Source organism: Somniosus microcephalus, chromosome 3, assembly GCF_052327205.1.
Source record: "Somniosus microcephalus isolate GS21.2 chromosome 3, FLI_Smic_1.0, whole genome shotgun sequence".
NCBI lineage: Eukaryota > Metazoa > Chordata > Chondrichthyes > Squaliformes > Somniosidae > Somniosus > Somniosus microcephalus.
This window is the reverse complement of record NC_140989.1, coordinates 161,927,579-161,950,414: the sequence shown is the minus strand read 5'-3', so window position 1 is coordinate 161,950,414 and position 22,836 is coordinate 161,927,579. Positions and strand designations below refer to the sequence as shown.

At 47.5% G+C, this 22,836-nt stretch overlaps 1 protein-coding gene across 1 annotated transcript in view; it reads left to right on the top strand.

The window, feature by feature from the left end:
* The first annotated feature begins 9,793 nt into the window (after nt 1-9,793).
* The window catches only part of esr1 (estrogen receptor 1), a 576,183-nt gene continuing 563,140 nt past the window's right edge, over nt 9,794-22,836 (top strand). The window contains exons 1-2 of the mRNA XM_085977844.1: nt 9,794-10,384; nt 18,003-18,202. Coding sequence (XP_085833970.1) covers nt 9,933-10,384; nt 18,003-18,202 — 652 coding nt within the window. The 5' untranslated portion in view covers nt 9,794-9,932. The remainder of the gene's footprint in view (nt 10,385-18,002; nt 18,203-22,836) is intronic.

Below are 22,836 nucleotides of genomic sequence, written 5' to 3'. Positions count from 1 at the left end.
GTTAAGCTCAATAATACCAGAACTGACCTGGTCTACAGTAACTCATTCTTCAACCTGACTAGGCAGCTGCACATTTGTGAGTCCAAGTTTTGGTTTGGCTCAGTAGGTAGCACTTTCTCCTTATGAGTCTGAAGCGTGTGGGTTCATTCCCACTCCAGAGACTCAAGCTCATAATCCACGTTGACACTTCCAGTACAGTACTAAGGGGGTGCGGAACTGTCGGAGGTGCCGTCTTTCGGATGAGCTGTTAAGCTGGTGTCCTGTTCAGGCGGATATAACAGATACCTTGGCCTTATTAGAAGAGCAAATGAGTTGTCCTGGCAACATTAATCCCTCAACCAACATCACTAAATCAGATTAACTGGTCACTTACTGTTTATGGGATCTTGCTGTGTGCAATTTTGGCTGCCTCATTTGCCAAGACAATTATAGTGATTATACTTCAAACGTAACTCATTGGATGTTAAGCGGCTGGGGATATTGAAAGGATTTATGCAAATATAAGTTCTTTTCTCTGCCTTAAGAAGCAAAACCTTGGCTTCTTCCTGACTTCTCACTAACTTATGAAAGGCTAGAGCTGCTGGGAGCAGCACTAAATACCGATCAATAGGCCACTGATGCTTTCTGTCGCTATTCCGCCACTTTTTATTCCCACCCACTTTTCGTAAATTTCAGCCGCTGCGTTTCAGAACAAAGATCGAATCCCGCTCACCCATCACCCCTGTGCTCACTGACCTACACTGGCTCCCGGTCCGGCACCACCTGGATTTAAAAATTCTCATCCTTGTGTTCAAATCCCTCCATGCCCTCACACCTCCCTATCTCTGTAGTCTCCACCAGCCCTACAATCCTCCGAGATCACTGCACTCCTTCAATTCTGGCCTTTTGCACAATCTGATTTCCTCCATCATTGGCGGCCGTGCCTTCAGCTACCTAGGCCCTAAGCTCTGGAATTCCCTCCTTAAACCTCTCCGCTTCTCCACCTCTTGCTCCTCCTTGAAGACGATTGTTAAAACCTATCTCTTTGACCAAGCTTTTGGTCACCTGTCCTAATATCTCCTTATGTGGGCTCATTGTCAAATATTGTCTGATCACACACCTGTGAAGCGCCTTGAGATGTTTTACTATGTTATAAATACAAGTTGTTGTTGTTGTTGTTGAATGTGACACCATTGTTTCTCGTTTACAGGCTGTACTCATATGAGGGTTGAATTTATAAAACCGAACCCCCTGATGGGGAGTCTTGCCACCCTCCTCTTATGTTCATTAATAAATAGACATTCTTATTATAAACACAGCTAGCTTTTGCTAGTTACTTTATTGAGCACATGTGGACTGGTACAGTATCTGTAGAGGCTTCCATCTTGACTGTTGCCTTGTGGGTAGCCTAGTGCCTCATGGGTAATGTAGTCTTAATATATATACAGCTGGGTAGTGTAGTCTTATATACAGCTCTACGGCTCCACCTAGTGTCCACTATAGAATGACATGTTATTGATCGTTACATCCCCCTTTCTTTGAGGTTTAACAAAATCAATATCAATCAACTTTCAAGAAAACAATAAAGATAATATCAGTAACACTTTTGTTAGTGCTCTATAAACATAAACATTTTCAAAACAGTCAACACATTTTCAAAGCTTTACATTGTACTCAAAGATTAAGTCTATCAGGCTTTTTTACTTCACGTGTGGATCTTCTCAACACGGGTAAGTCTGATGTGTCTTCATGAGATTGTTCTGGCGGTGAATGACAAGATGCAGTTGCGGCATTGCCATCAATCTGCTCTTGTATAGATCGAGGTGTCCTTGCGATCTTTGCTTGGAGAGGGTTTCAGTGTTTCCTTCACTCTTCATGCCATAACTCTCAATGTAGTCAATGCACTCTCGAAAAACTGCTGGCAGCTGGATCCCATCATACAGCATAGTCCTCTCAGCAGCCTTGGCTAATGGAACACCAAAGATTGGCCTGAGGGAAGAAGGAGTATCCACCGGAACTGCTTCCTGCTCTGGTGCAGGCTTCTTCTTTTTCTTTTTCTCTTTCCACTGCTTAACAACATCTGCTGCGGTTATATCTTTGGACTTTTTCTCCTTGTGTTTTTCCTCTTTGTGCTTTTCTTCCTTTGGCTTCTCTTTGACCTTAAAGTCTTTGGCCTAGAAATTCATTGACGCCACTTTTGGGGCGCTAAAGTGGGGCGTCCGCTAAAGTTAGCGTCCGCCTCCAAATCTAGGCCACTTCTCCGATATTCATTAGCTTCGCCCTACTAGTTCGGGCGAGCGCTAAAACTGCTGTTGGACGCCTTCTTTGGGCGCTAAGCCGGAGGTGGTGATCGATAGCGCCTAGGCCGGGCGCAGCGCAGGTGCGGCCATCTCGTGACTGACAGCAGACACCCTGGCGCCGGCCAGCTCTTAAGGGGGAAGGGTCGACTGTGTCTGCTGCCACGCCCTGGATAGTGGAGCCCTCCAGCTAGGCCTGAACACTGCTGCTGGACCCAAATAGCGCCTGAAGACATGGAGAAGGCCCGTGAACGTGCGCAGCGCTTCTCAGAGCATGATCTGAGTGTGCTGCTTGCTGCTGTGGAGAAGAGGCGCCATGTTTTGTACCCGGACAATGGCAAGAAGGCGACGGTCCGCGTCTACAGGAGAGCCTGGAGGCATGTCGCCACCAAGCTGTCAGCCAACAGCGACGTCCCCAGGACCGGTGCCCAATGCCGCAAAAAGATAAATGACCTTACACGCATTGTCAGGGTGAGTACCCTTTCCAATGACCTCCTCATCCTTGCATGTGCACCTCACATTATGGGCAAAGGGACCTGAAAGCTCTAATGGCCAGCCTTCATCCAGCAGCTATGGCACAGGCATGAGCATCAATTGCACATTCTGCACTGAACACACTGGCCAAGCTATTCCACCATGGGAGGCAGTGCACAGCAGATCATGGCGACACACTGACCAAGCTATTCCACCATGGGAGGCAGTGCACAGCAGATCATGGCGACACACTGGCCAAGCTATTCCACCATGGGAGGCAGTGCACACCAGATCATGGCGACACACTGGCCAGGCTATTCCACCATGGGAGGCAGTGCACACAAGATCACGGCGACACACTGTACTTAGAGGCCGTCCTTTCTCTTGCAGGCCAAGCTGGCGAATAATCGCAGGAGCCGGACTGTGACCGGGGGAGGACGACACCATTTCCAGCCACTCACCGACCTGCAACATCGCGTGGAGCGCCTCATGGGTCGCCGGGTGATTGGGCCTGTGGCATGTGGAGATGCCGACCCTGTTCTGGGAAGCAATGGTAAGGACATCACCTTTTGCACCTCTCTCGTCCCACTTGCGCATCAGATCTACATCCTTTGCCACTGTCCGACCAATGCGCTGAATGCCACCACTCATGCATCCCGCACTGACGCCCTCTCCTCACTCTAAAGCTACTCTTGTGCCTTCCTGCTTTCAGATGGTCAAGAGGAGGTCCCTCAACTTGCCAGTGACAGACCCTCCGAGGAGGAGCAGGAGGAGGAGCAAGAGGAAGGCGGCCCATCAGGGGAACCCTCAGCCGCGGCCACCCAGGCCAATGTAGGGGACACGTCTTCCCTGGAGGGCAGCGTGGCGGAAGTGTCGAAGGGGAGGGGAGCTCCTGGGACCTGCGTGCTGCAGAAAGGCGGGAGGGGGGTGGAAGCTCGGCGGCCTTCTCCCCAGAGGGGGGATGCATCGGAGGGGAGTCCAATTGCTGGGCCCAGCGGCCTCCAGCAACGCAGGAAGGGTCGGCCAGCTCGGCGGCCTTCTCCCCAGAGGGAGAGTCCGGCCTCCAGTCAGGAGATGCTCTTCGCTGAGGAGATGGAAGGCCTCGAAGACTTGTCCGCGGACTCGGAGCGCCGGCACACGGCGCTCATGGCGGTAGTGTCACGGTTGCCATCGATTCCCTCTCTCGGAGTGTGGCCGAGTTCGGGCCCTTAGAGGCCACCAGTCGGGCGGAATACCGGGCAGATCTTGCAGTGACTGGCCAGGTGATTAGTGGTGCTGTCCAGTCACTGGCTGCTCTGCTGCGGGCAGTGAACAGGTCAACACGGGCACTCACTGCTGCCACACTCGCTGTGTCTGCCAGGCATCGCCAGGGCACCCGGCGCGCTGCAGCAGCACATTGGTCTGTCCCTCGGCAGATTGGTGCGCATGCTGCAGTGCTGGCCCGGGCGAGTGCCAGTGTCTCAGGCGACCAGCGAGCGCCTGCCATCCGCCAGCTTGCCGCCATTCCTCCAGCCGCCACTGCCACTCCCCCAGTGGAGCTGCCAGGAGCTGCTGCAGCGACTGATGCTGGCCAGCCACAGCTGCAGCAATCAACAGCCGGCCGCTCGACGCCCAGACCTCGACTAGGCCGACCCCCAAGGGCATCTGCCGTCATGACATGTGCCCCTCAGGAGCCTGCCCCCAGCCTTGCAGCAGCCAATGGCCTTACTTTGAGGCGGAGCAGCAGGGCGGGCAGGGGCCAGCCAAAGATGGCCAAGGCATCGCCCTAGTGGGCCAAATATTCGAATGTGTGGCCATTTGTGTTTGTTTCTTGAGGCCGAGAATTGGATGTTAGTTTTTTGAAGGCCGATGATGTGATGTTTGTTTTGGACGAAGGCCGACAATGACGGCCATTTTAGTTGCCCTATTTTGTTAATCCTCCCCAGGTTGTGGGAGCGAGTAATGTGTTTGAGTGTTTTTTGTGGGTTTCCTCTGTTTTTGGTTTTCATGTGGGAAGGGCCCAGAGTTTGTACAATAAAGCATTTTATTTATTCACATTGTCCATGTTTGATCTTTGAAGTGTTTGTTGCCTTAACCGGCTGCGGGCTTGCGGAACGGCTGCAATCATGTTCTATCATTGGCGCAAGCCATTCCCTGACCGGGGGCCTAGAAGTGACGTTCAATAAGCCGCCGACGGGCGGCCCTTGGACCTTGTGCGTCCCTCCTGGGCTGGTACTCCTCGTCCTCGTCGTCCTCATGCTCCTCCTGCTCCTCCTCCTGAGGTGGTGGTCCAACGTGAGGTGGCAGTGCCTGAGTCGTGCGGATAGCCAGGTTGTGCAGCATGCAGCAAACGATGACGAATTGGGAGACTCGATCCTGCGAATACTGGAGGGCTCCCCCGGAGCGATCGAGACAGCGGAACCGTTGCTTGAGCACGCCGATTGTTTGTTCTATGAGGTTCCTCGTCGCTTGATGGCTCTCGTTGTATGCCTCTTCAGCAGGGGTCGTGGGCGCGCGGAGCGGGGTCATGAGCCAGGTACACAAAGGATAGCCTTTGTCCCCGATAAGCCATCCTCTTGGGGGAGGCTGTGCCTGGAACATGTCAGCCACAGTTGTCTGTCGCAGGATAAAGGCATCGTGGCTGCTGCCTGGAAAGCGGGCATTGACAGCTAGGATGCGCTGCCTGTGGTCACACACCAGCTGTACATTGAGGGAATGGTAGCCCTTCCGGTTGCGATAATCCTCGGCATGCTCAAGAGGTGCCCGCAAAGCCACATGCGTGCAGTCAATGGCGCCCTGCACCATGGGGAAGCCCACTATTCTTGCAAACCCCAGTGCACGCTGCTGCTGCTTGTCCAGGGTCATGGGGAAGGAGATGAATTGATGTCTCCTTCTGAAAAGGGCTTCGGTCACCTGGTGGATGCAGCAATGCACGGCGAACTGGGAGATGTTAGCGATGTCCCCAGTAGCGGATTGGAAGGAGCCGGAGGCATAGAAGTTGTGAGCCACCGTCACCTTCACTGCCACCGACAGAGACGTCCTGCGCATCAGCTGTGGCTGCAGATCTCTCTGAAGCAGCCGGCAGATGTCTGTGATGTGCCTCAATAAATCCAAGACTCGATGTTAGCGAAACAAAACAAGGCTTTTATTGACTTAGAAGGTAACACACAGAGGAGAATGTATCTTCCATCCAGAGGTCTGCCGTACTGGATGTGCTGCAGGCTGGGCCAGCTTACATAGGAGCCAGGTATGGGCGGAGCCCTACACACAGTACAATACAATGGAAATGAAACTGAAACCAACCACAGTCACAGGCAGAGAAATACTGATGAGTGATGAATGGAATATTTCATCACAGTCTGCAACCACCTCCCTTCGGAATCGCAGCCTCCTAACACACATCGCGGCAGACATGGTCAGATAGGAGGTCTGCTGGCGGTATACCCTGCGTGGGTAAGGCCTCAGTTGGTGACGCCTGTTGCCCCCTCTGCGTCTAGCCAGGGCTGCCACTCTCTCACGGCATCTGTAAGCCCTTCTGGCATAAGGCTGAAATTCAGCGTTGCCACCCAATGCAGCCCCCATTATATGCTGGCAAACACTGAGCTCTGAATGAAGGCTAAGATAATTGGTAAGCTCTGGCCTGAGCCAAAAATACCTGTCCAAGTGTTGGTCCAAACCAGTAAACTCTCCTCCTTGGTCTCTGTCCAAAAAACCGTTGCACAAGAGTGAATGCTGCAAAATGGCTGGCCTTTATACTGCTGGGTAAGTGCCCTTTAATTAGCGCTCCCCCGGCCCGGCTGGCCTGTGTACCGTTCCACTTCACAGTCACTCGGGACGCCCAGCGCACAATGGGCCGGCGTGAGTGAAGTTCCGGTTTGGGGCGCACAAAGGGCATTGCACTATTATATGACGTCATGATCTGCGTGCGCAGCAGGGCGCGCGCTAAGACTTTGCGCCAGCGCTAAATGTGTCCTGAATTTGGGGAGAGGCGCAGATCGCGCTGCGCCCGGGCGATAAGCGCCTAGCGCTCGAGATCGACTCCCCCTAAGGCGCTAACGGCTGGCAGGCCCAACTGAATTTCTAGGCCTTTTTCTTTCTTCTTGGAGAAACTAGGCTTTTTGAAGACATGGATACCCTTTGGCCTTTTCATCCTTGATGGGCTCTCTGCTTCATCACCTGAGTCATCTGGTTTGCTTATGGCACAGTTTATATGGTAGACTCTCTTGACCAGTTCTAAGTCTTCACAAGCTTTGTCACCTAGTATCGAATCAAGTCTTTCAGCCACAACAGAAAACATGAGATGATGCACTTTGTCTTTGACTGTCACTTTAAGTCTGCATACACCTAAGCTATCTATTTTCTGTCCATTATAGCTCTTCAGTCGTACTGACTTTTTCTGTATTTTGAGCTTTTCTTTCATATTTTTTATGTCACTCATACTGATTAAGTTTGCTTTTGCCCCAGTGTCCAGTTTCAATGTAACTAATGCTCCATTTATCTGCAGTGGGATCATCCATTTGTCCTCTTTTACTGCATTAACTTTATGTTCAGCATTGTCTATTTCTGAGGGCTGCACATTTTCTGTATCCTTTTTGATATTGTCACATGACACCATTCCTACAAAAAATGTCTCACTTAAATCAGTGTCCTCAATTACATTAACTCGTTGCCCTTTCGTTGTTTTTACTTTTGAAAAGCATTGTTTGGCAAAGTGATTCTTTCCATTACACTTTGTGCACATTTTTCCAAATGCTGGGCATTGTCTTAACTGGTGTTTGTAACCACAGCGTTTACAATTAAAAATTTCATCCTCCGATTGCTTTTCATTTCTGTTCTGCCCACGTTTCTTCCCCTTGTAGGACACAGCACCGACAGCAGCATTATCACTCGTTACAATCGCATCATTATTGATTTCACTGAAAGTCTTCGCCTGCTTTCGAGCTAGCTCGCTGGCTTCGCATATTTTCACCGCATTTTCCAAATTTAGTTCGGTTTCTCTCAACAGACGTTCCCTGACTTTTTTATCATGAATACCAAACACAATCTGGTCACGAATCATGGATGCTTTGAGCTCAGAGAAATTACATGTCTGTGCTTTCAGTTTCAGATCAGTTATAAAGCTATCAAAAGTCTCATTTTGCTGCTGTGTCCGAGAACAGAAGATGTATCTTTCATACGTCTCATTCTATTTGGGAGAGCAATGTGCATCAAATTTTTTTAGCTCATCTTCTAATTTTTCTCTGTTCTCCACTGGATTAAATACAAATGTATTAAATACCTCTATCGCCTGTGGGCCTGCAACCGTAAGCAGCAACGCTATTTTTCTTGCGTCTGGCTTCGTACCGAATCCGATGGCTGCAATGTAGAGTTTGAATTGTTGTTTAAAAATCCGCCAATTGTAGTCGACATTTCCCTCGAGATTCAAACGCTCTGGTGGCTTCAAATTCTCCATTTCGCTTTTCACAATTTTCAGCAGATCTTCACCACCCTGGTACCATCTTATGTTCATTAATAAATAAACATTCTTATTGTGAACACAGCTAGCTTTTGCTAGTTACTTTATTGAGCACATGTGGACTGGTACAGTATCTGTAGAGGCTTCCATCTTGACTGTTGCCTTGTGGGTAGCCTAGTGCCTCATGGGTAATGTAGTCTTAATATATATACAGCTGGGTAGTGTAGTCTTATATACAGCTCTGCGGCTCCACCTAGTGTCCACTATAGAATGACATGTTATTGATCATTACACCTCCCCCTTCCCTCCCCCACCCAGTTAGCAGCTTGGGTGCTGCCTGTCATTTCTCATTGAGTAATATTAGTGGATGGAAAAGCACGTGACTAGCTGACATGGCCCGCGGATGAGCTTGGTTTTTGCAAAAATTGGCCCCGTAATCTTGTTATAAAGTATTTTTTTAACTTTTGCACCCCCCCCCCGCCCCGTCTCCACCTCACCATAGCAGCTCGTATAATGAATCTGCCTGGCGCAATGGATGGGAAACAGCCCTGTTTGAACACAAGTGTTTTAACCTCTAGCAGCGGACCATGTCATCAAAAGGGCCCGCTTAAATGAAGCTTAGTAAAGGTGGGTCTTTTGTTGCCGAGCTCTGCACTGGGCTGGAATTCCTGCTGCCCCTGGTGTGACACCAGGTGGTTGTAGATGTTGCTGGGGGTTTAAAAGATAAATAAGACAGCACACCTCTTTTTAACAGATTTTTTGTTGATGATTTATTGACGCTATTATATAACTAATAAATCATCCTTTGAAACTCCGGCCACTTTAAGACTTGACCAGTAACGTTACACATGGAAGAAAACAATTCATGGCAAGAGTGCGCTGTAGCAGAGAAAGACTCAGGTACATAGGACTGAGAAAGGGGAAGAATTCAGGGGAAACTTTGAAAACTGCTCGACAATTTATTAACGCACCATCTCAGATTGTTCTGATTTGTCACGGGTGTACGCTGAAAAGAGCATTGTTTAGATTTGGCTTCTAATTGCCTCAAGCTCTAGGACCAGGGCTCAAAGCCTAGAGGAGGTGCTCAGAACCTGTGGGGTTGACTGCCCAGGGAGGCACACGGGGTGGAGAAATTTAAGGGAGAGTAGGACAGGTGTGTGAGCGAGCGGGCGATTGAGTGGGATTAGTTTTGGGACCGTGACACCTTTCCTGGTTTCGTACTTTTCGGTGAACAGCTTTGCAGGTGAGGTAGCGGAAAAAAACCAGGATCTTTTCTCTCTCCTAGTGCTGTAGTTACAGAAGCACAGCCTGAGAAAGGCACGCATGTAAAAGAGACTTTAATGTTTTGTGAAGCATTGATTCTGTCTCACTTTAACAGTGTGTATGCCTGTCGTGAAACATAAAACTAGTGCCAATGTAAAAACAGCCTTTTTCTGGCTAGCTGCCAATACCTTTGTAATGCTTATTAGTTCAGATGAGAAGGACTTGGTCTGAAGTTTGATTTTGTTCCTCTCCCTGCACTCTCTCACTCGTATCCTCCTCCTCTTCACGCACAGGAGCAGAGCAGTCGGAGTGCTTGTGAAGTGCTGTCATCAGTAATGAGCGCTGTAGTACTCGTCCTCCCCTGACTGTGCGGTTTTCTTTCTCTCTAGGCTGGTCAATTGATATGAAGTGCGATCCTACAGGCGACAGTATCAGGCAGTGACACTGAGAGCTGTGTTGGCCTTTGTTTTTTTTCCCCTCCCTGGATGCTGGTCATGGCAATTCCACTCCATCACAAATCACCTGCAATTGCTTTGCTGCAGAAGATTCAGGCTAGCGATTTGGACACTTTTGGCAGGCAAACTCTACAGTTACCTATAAGTGGCGATGGACCTCTGAATGAAATCTATGTGGAAAAAAATCGAGCAGGAACGATGAATTACCCAGAAGGTGGTTATGAGTTTGCTGCTGCAGCTACCTTGTACAACCCGGCCAGTCTCAGCTATGCAGGCTCCACTGACTCACATGGTTCCAGCAACATTGGAGGTCTTCACTCCCTCAACAGCATGTCTCCGAGCCCGCTGGTCTTTTTACAGACGGCACCCCAGCTCTCTTCCTTCGTTGCCCATGGGCAACAGGTCCCATACTACGTGGAAAACGAGCAGAGCAGCTGCAGCAGCTTTGGGCTGCGGGAGGCCCCCCCTTCCACCTTTTACAGGTAAGGTGCCTACTTTTCTCTGCTATCCTTGCAGCCGACAGCCACTGTATCTGGGTGGGGGAGGGAACGGCAGAACTTTCAGCCGATCCCCTTGAACTTTGCATCGTTACCTCAAAGTCTGCTGTTGTGCTCGGGAGTGATGCTGAAGTGCTACGTTCGGACATAACAGTTTTTATTCCCTGTGCAACGTGTGATGTTTGATACGGTTTTATGAGGTGCATCTCGCTTCATTCACTGCTTGCCACGTTTAGCTCTGCCTTATTTTTAGTTCAGGCTACGCAGTTTCCCCCCCTGCATTGAGTGAATCTGGCTGGCGGGCTGGTTCAGTTTTGGGTGTGCCCCGGATTTATTGTATAGATATCTGAAGTTGCTTGTAACGTAGCTACAGTTTCTGGAATTTGGGTCCGATCTTAATTGCACAAAGTTGCACTACAATCGAATACCTGATAGCACAATGAAACCTCTGAATAGTTTAACTTTTGATTGGAGTTTCTAGGTGATGTCAAGACTGGCTGTGCAGTAAATCTGTCGGAGGAAGCAGAGCATTCAATCAGCTTTGGGCTTATCAGGTTCCTTGAAAAAATAGACCCAAAACCATTAGCCTTCAGGAGAGGAGAAAAAAAATTGCGGGATATGTTCCACTGTTTTGTATTCCTTGCGCTGCTGTTGCTTTGGAAGGCTACCGAGCACGTAGTGAGTGCAGCTGTGTAGTCCAGACTCGCCTCCCCACCCACCCCCGAAATTCGATGCTGTTAGCACCGTAAATTGACCCGGGTCAAGACTGAGCTCAGCCGAGAAACCTCAGAACTGACTAAAATTTCACACAGCCCCAAATGTAGAGTTACACAGCGGGCACACTCCATGGTGTAGGGGCGTTATAGTAAGAGATAAACCCTGGGAAGAAAACCCTTTTATTCTCTGGCAAACGGGGTGCATTGGTGTAAAATCTGTACAAATCCACTCTGCGGCATTAGACGATATCAGTGAATATTGATCATTTGATGTGTCCCGAAATATAACTTTTTTAACAGCGCTCAGGAGTTTAAAGCATTACAAAGTTTATAAGCCCTCCATACTGGTCAAGGAGACGCATTTCAGAAATGTACACTGGTCTGGTATGAGCAGGGAAGGATTCAAACCCACTGGCCTCTACATAAATGACAGCAGGAGGTGATTTGTAGCCCAAATATATTAGATACAGGTTTTTCTATTATTGCTATTTCTCTCAACATGTTGAGGCAAGTTTCCATTTACACACACTCGGACCGCTGTTGTCACTGTTGTGTTTCATTTAAATTGCGCAATCAATATTTTCAATACCAATCCTGTGAACAACACAATGCCGAACGTGTATTTTTTCTTTAAAAAAAAGCTCTGTGGCATGAAGGGTTTTGATAAAGTAGAAATGGAGAAGCTGTTTCCACTGGCAGGAGGGTCGGTAACCAGAGGACACAGCTTTAAGATTATTGGCAAAAGAACCAGAGGGGAGATGCAGAGAAATGTTCTTTTTACACAGCGAGTTGTTATGATCTGGAATGCACTGCCTGAAAGGCTGGTGAAAACAGATTCAATAGGAACTTTCAAAAGGTAATTGGATAAATACTTGAAAAGGATAAATTTGCAGGGTGATGGGGAATGAGCCGGGGAGTGGGGCTAATTGGAGAGCTCGTTCACAGAGCAGGCACAGGCACCATGGGCCGTATGGCCTCCTTCTGTGCTGTGTGATTCTAGGATTCATCCTGACCAGGCTGTTTGAGAAACTGTTTGGTGTAGTGAGATCACCTGTCGGTGATGGGAGTGGTAACAGTTGATTTCTGTTTCACTCTCTTGTCAGTCCATGTCTGCACTTCAGAGGGTAAGGTGGAAATTCCCTGGTGGACCTGGGCAGGGAGAAAACAAATTCCTTGGGAAGTACAGAAAAAACCGTAACCAAGGAGCATGTGGTAGAAAATAGAAAGGCAGTGAATACGGTTGAGTAATAGCTTGCCTATAAACATTCCAAGCGCAGTGCTGATCAGTGCTGATGTAATATTATTATTTCTTTTTATTTATTCTCCCTCTTTTACCCCTCTCTTCACTATGAGCGCCTTCCCATTGATTGTGAAGCCTGTTATTGGGGAACTCCCTCCTCCACTGCTGCCCCCTCACCAGCCCCTCCAGAGTGTGCTGGGCGAGCCCCAAGCTGACCTCTCCCATTGCATTTTCCTTTTCTTCATGTGAAGAAGCACTTGGCCTGCACTCTGTGCTTCCCCAGGGGCCCAGATCTGCCGGTCGCTGTGTCAGGAATTGTAGGGACAGGCCTGCATGCAGCCCCTCAGCCAGCCCACCCTCTGGCTGTGGTAGTGGGAAGCCAGCACCGTGAGCCTGCTCAGGCCCCCCAGCCCTTCCTGTTGACTCAGCTGCTTAACGAAGCCATGCAGGAGCTCCCGCACTCGATCCCCAGCCTGTGCTGATCTCAGGCCAGGATGGAAGTATGGGTGATACAATCAGCCTCAGTTCCGCTGGGCTGGGGGTGGGTGGGGGATATCGGCCAGATCACCATCTCCCTGTTGGAGACAATTGTGTGTGGAGATGAGGTTGGAACAAGAGCAGACTTGGTGTTGATGCCCTGGGTGGGTCAATAACCCACCAACACTCGCTGTCTGGGCCCACACATGAAGAATAGATTCTTGGCTGAGGTACCGGGTGGCACCTGACATCCACACAACTATTGGGTACATTTTTCAATGGTCTCCTCCTGGCGCACAGCCTGTCCCACTGGGAGCGGGAGCCTGTACCAGGAAACGGGCCTGCTCAGACCGACGAGAAGTCGGCACCTTCAGGAGAGCAAGTTGGCATCAGGCCAAGGAGAAAAATAAACCCTACCCCGAGAAACCTCGATAAAAGTAAATAAACCTGCCAGTGTCCAGTGCTTTTTCAGTAAGATGCCAGGATTGACATGGATAGAAATTGATTCTGCAAATGTTTTGAGAATGGGGCCCAGAATTAGTTTCAAGATCATCAAATCAAAAACACAATATTACAGTGTACTTTATAACAAGGTGTCTGAAGGAAAATATTCTGCCTGTGAATTTAGAATCCTAGAATGTTCTAACACACAAACCGGCCATTTGGCCTATCAACTCTGCGCTGGTGTTTTTATCCACATGAGCCACCCAATCTAATCCCACTCTCCTCCTCACTCCCCATTCCCTTTAACATCCCACCCAATCTAATTCCACTCTCCTCCTCACTCCCCATTCCCTTTAACATCCCACCCAGTCTAATTCCACTCTCCTCCTCACTCCCCATTCCCTTTAACATCCCACCCAGTCTAATCCCACTCTCTTCCTCACTCCCCATTCCCTTTAACATCCCACCAAGTCTAATCCCTCTCTTGCTCACACCTCATATACTTTGATATCTCACCCAGAGTAATCTCACTTTTCTGCTCACTCCCCATACTCTTTAATATCACATCCAGTCTAATCACACTCACCTGTTCACTCTCCGTACCCTTTAATATCCCATCCAATCCCACTCTCATGCTCACTCCCCTGTCTGTTTAATATCCCATCCAGTCTAATCCCACTCTCCAGCTCACTCCCCATACCCTTTAATAGCTAAACCAGTCTAATCCCACTCTCCTGTTCTCTCCTCATACCTTATAATATTCTTCTTTTACAAGCAATTATTTACCTTATCAGAACCCTTCATTATCTTGACGACCTCCCCTTAACCTCATGCGCTCTAGTGAAACAAAGCCCTAACTTCTCAAATACACATTTCAATGGATACTGTAGTTTTTTGCCAAGTATTTCTCACCTTCACTTACACCAGCGGCCGTATGTTGTGAGGAGCAGCTCGGCATACATCAGTCACCACCCTGTTGCCCTCAACAATATTTGCTCAGTGAAAGGGGTAAACTGTTGAGATATTCATGGGGCAACCGATCTGTTCTCCTGCTGTGTGTGCAGACACTCGATGTCTGAGGTTTTCCTTCCTGAAATCTGTTTTACTGTTGCCTGAGACCTGTGCTAGTGCTGTTCGTCCAGCAATGGGCCTTAATGAGTGTAGACTGGTTGCATCAAGGTTGCCGCCAGCTGTGTGAGAACCAGAAATCCATGAGCAGGGAGGCAGCAGCAAAATAACCTGATAGAAAAGCAGTTATATTCAGTCTCAGTGTTCCTATTGTCATAAGGAATTAACGTTCATTTAAAGTATTCTACCAGACATGTTGTAGCCCTTTAGCCTTGATATTGAATATTAAGTATATAGAAAGCCAGAACAGGCTAGGGCTCTTTTCTCTAGAAAATAGAAGGCTGAGGGGTGACCTGATAGAGCTTTTTAAAATTATGAAGGGGTTCGATAGGGTAGACGTAGAGAAGATGTTTCTACTTGTGGGGCAATCCAAAACTAGGAGCCATAAATATAGGATAGACACTTATAAATCCAATGAAGAATTCAGAAGAAATTTCTTTACTCAGAGAATGGTTAGAATATGGAACTCACTACAACATGGAGTGGTTGAGGCGAATAGCATCGATGCATTTAACAGCAAGCTAGATTAGTACACAAAGGAAAAAGGAATAGAAGGATCTGTTGATAGGGTGAGATAAATAAGGTGAGAGGAAGCTTCTGTGGAGCATAAACACCAGCACAGACTAGTTGGTCCGAGTGGCCTGTTTCTGTTCTGTAAAATTCTCTGTAACTTGGACTTTAGTAACATTGAACCTTAACTGTAGCTCACTTTCTCTCTGGCAGTAGGTGCTGGTACAGTGTAGGATGGGTGTGCCAGTGTTTCCAGGGGTGGAGGAGCTGAGTGGGTTGGTGCTTGGGGTGGGGACCCCCGCCGCCGCGGTGATCATCACCCTTGGTGTTGACCTGCTTTTATTTCTGGGCTGCTGGAGCCTGCTCTGCTTTGCTGCTTTTTTTCATGCTTCCCATTCTACTTGCCTATCCACCTTTTAGCTCTTCTCACACTCTATATTGTATTTGTCTTTCATTTCTGTCAAAATGCCTCCGTTTGTCCCCTGCACATCTCCCATCTGCCATTTAACCATCGCTACCCAAGCACTTTGCAGCTCATTCTATTTCTTTTCCTGTGTTGTGTGTGTGCTTCTTCCCCTCCCCTTCTTCCTTTCCTCTTTCCCTTTGTTCTATTCCTTCCTAAATGCTGTCCATCTACAACATCCTCCAGTTCTGAGGAAGGGTCCCAGACCCGAAACTTGACCTGACTTGTGTTCTCACAACGGATCCTGCCTGACCGGCTGAGTGTCTCCAGTGTTTTCTGGTTTGGTTTTGGATTTCCACCATTTTCTTTTTGTTCCAACAGCTCACTCAGTGGACTGGTGTGGGGTTGGGGGTGCATGGGCCGCGAGCTTATTTGCCGTTTCGCCAACACAAGTTTGGAATTTTGTTGTCAGGGTTTCAAACTTAGTAGATACTCTTTGTGACTGGCATTAGGTTTTCCAGCTTCTTCTGCACACCCAATGTAAAAGCAGTCCAAGAATAATTGTTTTATCCATGTTGACAAACATAACATTGGCACAAAAGCAAAGTAGTCATCAAAACACTAGGAACAGGCATTATTGTCTCCATGGAAATGGGCCTCTGAGGGTAGTGTAGTCCCTCTAGAACGTAAATGAATAGCTATGTAAGAGAAACGTCAACCGGGAATCTTACTCTGCTCCAGAAACCATAGCACGAGTTGGCTAATTCCGCGCATTTCTGATGCTGATTTTGGGACTTAAAGAGTTAAATTATGTTGTTCATGCATAAACCTAGGTTGTATTTCCTTGAGTTTAGAAGGTTGGTGGCTGATCTGATCGAGGTATTTAAAATGATGTAAGGATTCGATAGGGTGGATACAGAGAATCTATTTCCTCTGGTGGGGGAATCCAGAACAAGGGGACATAATCTTAAAATTAGAGACAGGCCATTCAGGAGTGAAATCAGGAAGCATTTTTTCACACAGAGGGTAGTGGAAATCTGGACCTCTCGCCTCTAAAAGGCTTTGGAGGCTGGGCCAATTGGAGCTTGCAAGACTGAGATCAATAGATCTTTGTTAGCTCTGGAGCAAATGTGGGTAAATGGGGTTGAGGTGCAAATCAACCATGATCTAATTGAATGGCAGAACAGGCTCGAGGGGCTGATTGGCCTCCTCCCGTTCATTAAGTTCTTAACTATTTTGGACCCTGTCTCTCCGAATTGTCCTTGTTTGAAGGAAGACAGTGACAGTGAATGGTGTTCTAATGTCATTCTGCTTTCCCTTACTCCTTTAAATGCTGCAAGTTTATCACTAATATCCAATCCTCTTCATTCACACAGTCCATTTCTTTTTTTGGGATGTGTACAGGTGATTTACATCTGGTGCCATAAACCTCCTGGACCTCAGGTCAGGAGCGAGTGGGTTTGAGTTTTGATCCACCATTTGCACCCAGCCTGCATTCTCTTTACTATAGTATCTATAGGATTGAATTTGCTTGTAAAAAGTTGAGGCTCTAAAGAGGGTACAATGTACTAGGATACTGATTGGTACGAGGAAATACAAATACAAGGACTTGAAAATCTGGGTTTTTCTTCGTTAAAACAACCCAGATTACAGGGCTATATACCAGATGTTTTTAAAATTATGAAAGGATGGGACAGGGTAGATAGAAGCAGACCGTTTCCAGTAGTTGAGGGTTCAAGAACAAGAGGCCATAGATACAAGATTAAATGTTAGAGAGTTAGAACAGAGAGCAGGAGAAACTTCTTCACATATAGTTGTGAGGCTGTGGAATTCACTTCCAGGGTTAGTGGTTGAGGCAGAAACTATGTCAACATTCAAGATTAGATTGGAGAGCTGGTTGAAAGTAAAGGGGAATGAAGAGATATGGGAACAGGGCAGGTAAATGTGATTAGGATTATTTGCTTGTGTGGAGGGTAAACACCGACATGGACTGGCTGGGCTGAATGGACTATTTCTGTGTTGTAACTTATGAAGTGTTTTGATAGAGTAGATACAGAGAAACTGTTTCCACTAGCAGGAGGGCCGGTAATCAGAGGACACAGGATTAAGATAATTGGCAAAAGAACCAGGGGGGAGATGAGGACAATTTTTTTTACGTAATGAGTTGTTATGCTCTTGAATGCACTGCCTGAAAGGGTGGTGGAAGCAGATTCAATAGTAACTTTCAAAAGGGAATTGGATAAGTACTTGAAAAGGAAAAAATTGCAAGGCTATGGGGAAAGAGGGGGGAGTGGGATTAATTGGATCTTCTTTCAAAGAGCCAAATGGCCGCCTTCTGTGCTGTATGATTCTATGATAAGTTCCATATATTTCTGTGTATTCATTTTTACCTGTCTTTTCATTGATTTTAGACTGTTCTATTGGCATCTCACAATGCTGAGTCCTTTGCGGGCACTATTACACTGTTGAGTCTGTAAAAAAAATCGACCAAAAATTGAACTGAAGAAGGATAAAACCCGTTAACTGAAGCAATCGGTATAGACAAAATGACTGATTCACATTCCAGCAAGCGCTGCTGAGAATGCATGTTGTGTACGAGGTGGGAACGCAGTTCCCCGAGGCCTCCTTGTATCTCCTCGTGTGCTGTTTCTCATCCTGTCCTTGCACTCTGTTGTGAATCTGCAGGATTAACAGCGACAATCGACGCCAACGAGTTAATGACCATCTATCCAGCACCAGTGAACAAAGCAGCCCGTCAGCCGGCGCGTTAGAGTCGAGCAAGGAGACACGGTACTGTGCGGTGTGCAGCGATTATGCCTCAGGCTATCACTATGGAGTCTGGTCGTGCGAAGGCTGCAAAGCCTTTTTCAAGAGAAGCATTCAAGGTAACAGATTGGCTATAATCTATCGGTACTGCTCGTCATGGTAACGGTAGAATGAGCGGGGCTCTGAGGCGGCAGCCAGCTTGTGCAATCTTAATGTGTGTTTATTTTCTGTGTGATAAATCGGGATATGTTGCATTATTTTCAAACTACATCTGTTGCCTTGGGAACAACCATAAGCAAAAGACGCTGATCAACTCAAAACATCATTCGCGGCTCTCATTGGGATCATTACACAGTGTTTTCATCTAATGTTACACGGCGGTGTGAGCGACAACCCAGCTTGACAAGCTGATCCCCGTTATTTGTTCGTTGGTACCAGTGATGTTAATTAACTGATTGCAGGGAATGTCTTGGCTTTCAAGCTCAATTTCAGTACAAGCCTCGTGGAATCTGACTTTTGGAAAAAAAACAAGATGATTTCTGAATAACTTTTGCGTCGAACTTAACTGCTCAGGTGCTGCACGGAGTAACTGGGATTGAGGAGGTGTTGAACAGTCATTGCAGCAAGTGACTTGGCGCGGGAAGTGACTTGTTGTGGGGAAGGATTGTTGGTGGAGAAGGATTGGTTCATGCTCCGCTCCAATCAGCAACCAGCGTTGTTACTGCGTCCGAGACTTCTTGTGCAAAATCTTTGGTGCTCAGCGTTGAGTCAGGCTGCATATGCAAAGCGCAGAAATTGCTGTGGGATGTTAGCGTCGCTGTAAATCCCACGCCATGTCCTGCTAGCCCATCACCCCTGTCCTCGCCAAATTACATTGGCGGCTCCTGGTCCTCCAACGCCTCAAATTTAAAATTCTCACCCTTCTGTTCCAATCCCTCCATTACCTCGCTGCTCCCTATCTCCTGTAACCTCCTCCAGCCCCACAACCCTCTGAGATCGCTGTGTTTCTCAGACTCCAACCTCTTAAAAATTCATTCTTGGATTGTGGGCATCGTTGCCCTGAGAAGATGGTGGTGAGCCACCTTCTTGAACTGCTGCAGCCATCTAAAGGGAAAGTTGGAATTCTAAATTTCTGGATCTCCAAGGGATGTATTCACTATTGAAGCGCTCTTCAATTACATTCAACAAAAGAACTGTTTACTAAGATAAAATTATATTTTGAGTTTAGTAAAAGTTAAACTTCACTTATCGTAACTCAAAGGAATACAGGAATGAACATTTCAGCCATGATGTAATTGAATGGTGGGACAGGCTGAAGGGGCTGAATGGCCTCCTCCTGTTCCTATGTTTCTGTGCCAGATTCTTTGACTTCAGGTGCGACCATGAACGTTTTCTCCCTCTGATCTTTCGGACAAGTTTGGTTTCTCTGCTGACAGATCAACCATAACAGTGACTGATTTTCTCTTTGAACTTTGCACCCTCTGGGGTAAATTACACTCGGAAGGTTCTTGCCACTGAGCTTCACAGGCCTGAAGAGTGTTTCGGGAATGCTGGCGCACATTTGACTCATGGCTCTGCACGATTTTCCTTGACGGGAGCTTCCAGGGCGTCCAACTGCCCTAGCAGCGCTAAAGACAATAACGATCCTTATCTTGTTCTCACTTCTTACTTCAGTCTTTGATTCTTTTCTGTAGCGCCGTGTAGCTCAATGAAGTGTGGGTAATTGTTTTTTGTTGTTGCTATCATTGCCTACGCACTTGCCTTTCATTTTGGCAGCAACTTGGCTTTTCCATGGATCACACCTTGATGTTTGGACAACTGTCCAGCAGAAACGACCTCAGGATGTCCTAAAGCACTTTACAGCCAATGAAGTACTTTCTGAAGTGTAGTCACTGTTGTAATGTATGAAACACGGCAGCAAATTTACGCACAGCAAGCTTCCACAAACAGCAATGTGGTAATGACCAAATCAGCTGTTGGTTGAGATAAATGTTTGTCAGGACACAGGGAGAACTCATTTGCTCTTCTTTGAATAGCGCAATGGGATCTTATCTGGGTTCTGGAAATTCCAGGGAGTGGGGCCTACCTGGCTGAAGGCATGAACCTCAATGGTGGGTGAAGGGAGGAAGTGGTGAAACAGCGGCCAGAGGCAAGGATAGAAATTGCAACCTGACTTGCTTTACTTGGATCAGCCCCAAATTAAGGTATTCTTTGGTGTCTGAAACAGGTGTTGGGATCCTTGGTTCCCAGTTGGCAATGTGTTAAACCAAGCAGTGCATCTAATTCCCTTGTAAATTCCAACACTTGTAAACTTCCCCACTGCAATTCCCCCAGAGGTCTGCATTTGTTGTATAAATCTTTATGCTCTACCCCAGCGCGCTCTACACTATGAAGACTGCTCTCCCCTGTGCAACTGTGAAACGAGGCTGCTGGTAGTGACTCAGTGCAATGGGCAACCAGTGTTTGAAATGGAAGTACAACCGTGAAAGTACAAACCACTCTTGCCACTTAGACCGGCTGAAGTTTGTCGCCCGATTCCAACGTTTCAAGATTAACTGATGTAACATTTGAGAGCCTGGTAACGCCGTGCAGCCCATTGTTCCAGTTCGAATTTGCTTCATGCAACACTGAAGAAGTAATGAGATTGATTTGTTCATGGCAGTGCAGTCACTGTTGTTAGTAGAGATGAGATAGCTTGTCTGACCTTGATGTGGGAGAGAACAGTTTGTGTGCCGGGTGAGTTTCTGCCAGGGAAGCCAGCAAAAGTGAATCATAAAGGCACTTAATGAGGCAATTTTAATGCAAAAAGGAGAGGCCCCAGCAATGCTGTTGCTGTACTATGTATAGTTTGTGCTGATTTATGTTGTTCTTTGAACTGGGATTCCGATCGGTCTTTCAAAGAAATTAACTTATTTGAATAAAGGTTGCGGTTGTTTTTATTGAGAGTGGTTGTGCACCTTTTTTTGAAGTCTCCCCTCCAGCACTGTCTCGCTCAGCCATCACCCCCTCCCACCGCGTCCATGCTGAGCTACACTGTCTCCCTGTCCCCTACTGCCTTGAATCTGAAATCCTTGCACTGGTCTTCAGACCCCCTTCACGGCCTCACCCCACCCTTCCCCTGCCGCCTCCTCCAGACTTACTTCCCTTCCCCGCTCCCGCTGGCTTTACTGACTGGGATACTCCCTTCTGGTGGCCCCCACCACTGTTGGCAGAGCCTTAGGCGGCCTCAGCCCTACTCTCTGGAACTCCCTTCCTTAACGCTTTTCCTTCTCTACTCCTCTCCCCATCTCTAAACCCTTTTCAAACTCCATCTTTCTGACCAAGCTTCTGCTCATCTCGCCCACTGTGGCTCATTGTCTGATCCTTTATTCCTTTTGTTTTTTACATTTTTGTTTCCGCATCTTCTGTAACCCACCTTGCGGGGTGTTTCCCCCATTAAAGGTGGTATATTGCATTGCCCATATATCTGTCAACTGTGTCAGTTTAAACACTTTAACTACATTTAACAAAAATTATCAAACCTAATGAATGATTTGCTCTCAACGGGCACTGAGCTGTCTTTTGAAAACAGGCCTGTCTACACACCATCCTCACTAAAGCACCATGAGGAGCAATTCCAGAGGCTGTACTCCCCAGCCGGAGCACAGCTGACCTAGGCGGGAGCAGGAGGCACGGAAAGGGTTGCCGAGAAAGAACTTGCAATTAATACTATCTTATGTCTCCAAGTGCTTCATAACCAATAAATGACAGTCTCTGTTGTTTTGTAGGCAAACACAGCAGTCAATTTGAGCAGAGCAACAACAACTTGCATTTATATAGCGCCTTTAATGGAGTAAAACGTTTTTAGGTGCTTTGCAGGAGCGATATCAGACAAAAATTTGACACCAAGCCACATAGGGAGATATTAGGATAGGAGTAGGTTTTAAGGACTGTCTTGAAGGAAGAGAGTGAGTTAGAGAGGCAGAAAGGTTTAGGGAGGCAATTCCAGAGCTTAGGGCCTAGGCGGCTGAAGGCACGGCCGCCAGTGGCGGAGCAAAAGCAATCATGGATGCGTAAGATGCCAGAATTGGAGGAACACAGAGTTCTCGGAGAGTTGTAGGGCTGGAGGATGTTACAGAGATAGGATGGGGCAAGGCCATGGAGGGATTTGAACACAAGCTTGAGAATTTTATATTGCTGGACCCGGAGCCAATGTAGATCAGCGAGCACAGGGTGTGATGGGGGTGAATGGGACGGTGCGAGTTAAGATACAGGCAGCAGAGATTTGGATACAAAGCCCCACAAACAGAAAATGAAATAAATGAATAGTTAATCTGCTTTTAGTGGAGTTGGCTAAGGGAAGAATGTTGGCCAGGACACTGGGAGAATTTGCCTGCTCCTTAAATAATGCCATAGAAGTGGGGATGTTCACTGATGATTGCACAGCGTTCAGCTCCATTCGCATTCCCTCAGATAATGAAGCAGTCCATGATCACATCCAGCAAGACCTGGACAACATCCAGGCTTGGGATGATAATTGGCAAGTAACATTTGTGCCATACAAGTGCCAGGCAACGACCATCACCAACACGAGAGAGTCTAACCATCGTCCCTTGATAATCACTGGCATTATCATCGCCAAATTCCCACCATCAACATCCTGGAGGACAGCATTGACCAAAAACTCCACTGGACCAGCCACATAAATACTGTGGCTACAAGAGCAGGTCAGAGGCTGGGTATTCTGCGATGAGTCTCACACCTCCTGACTCCC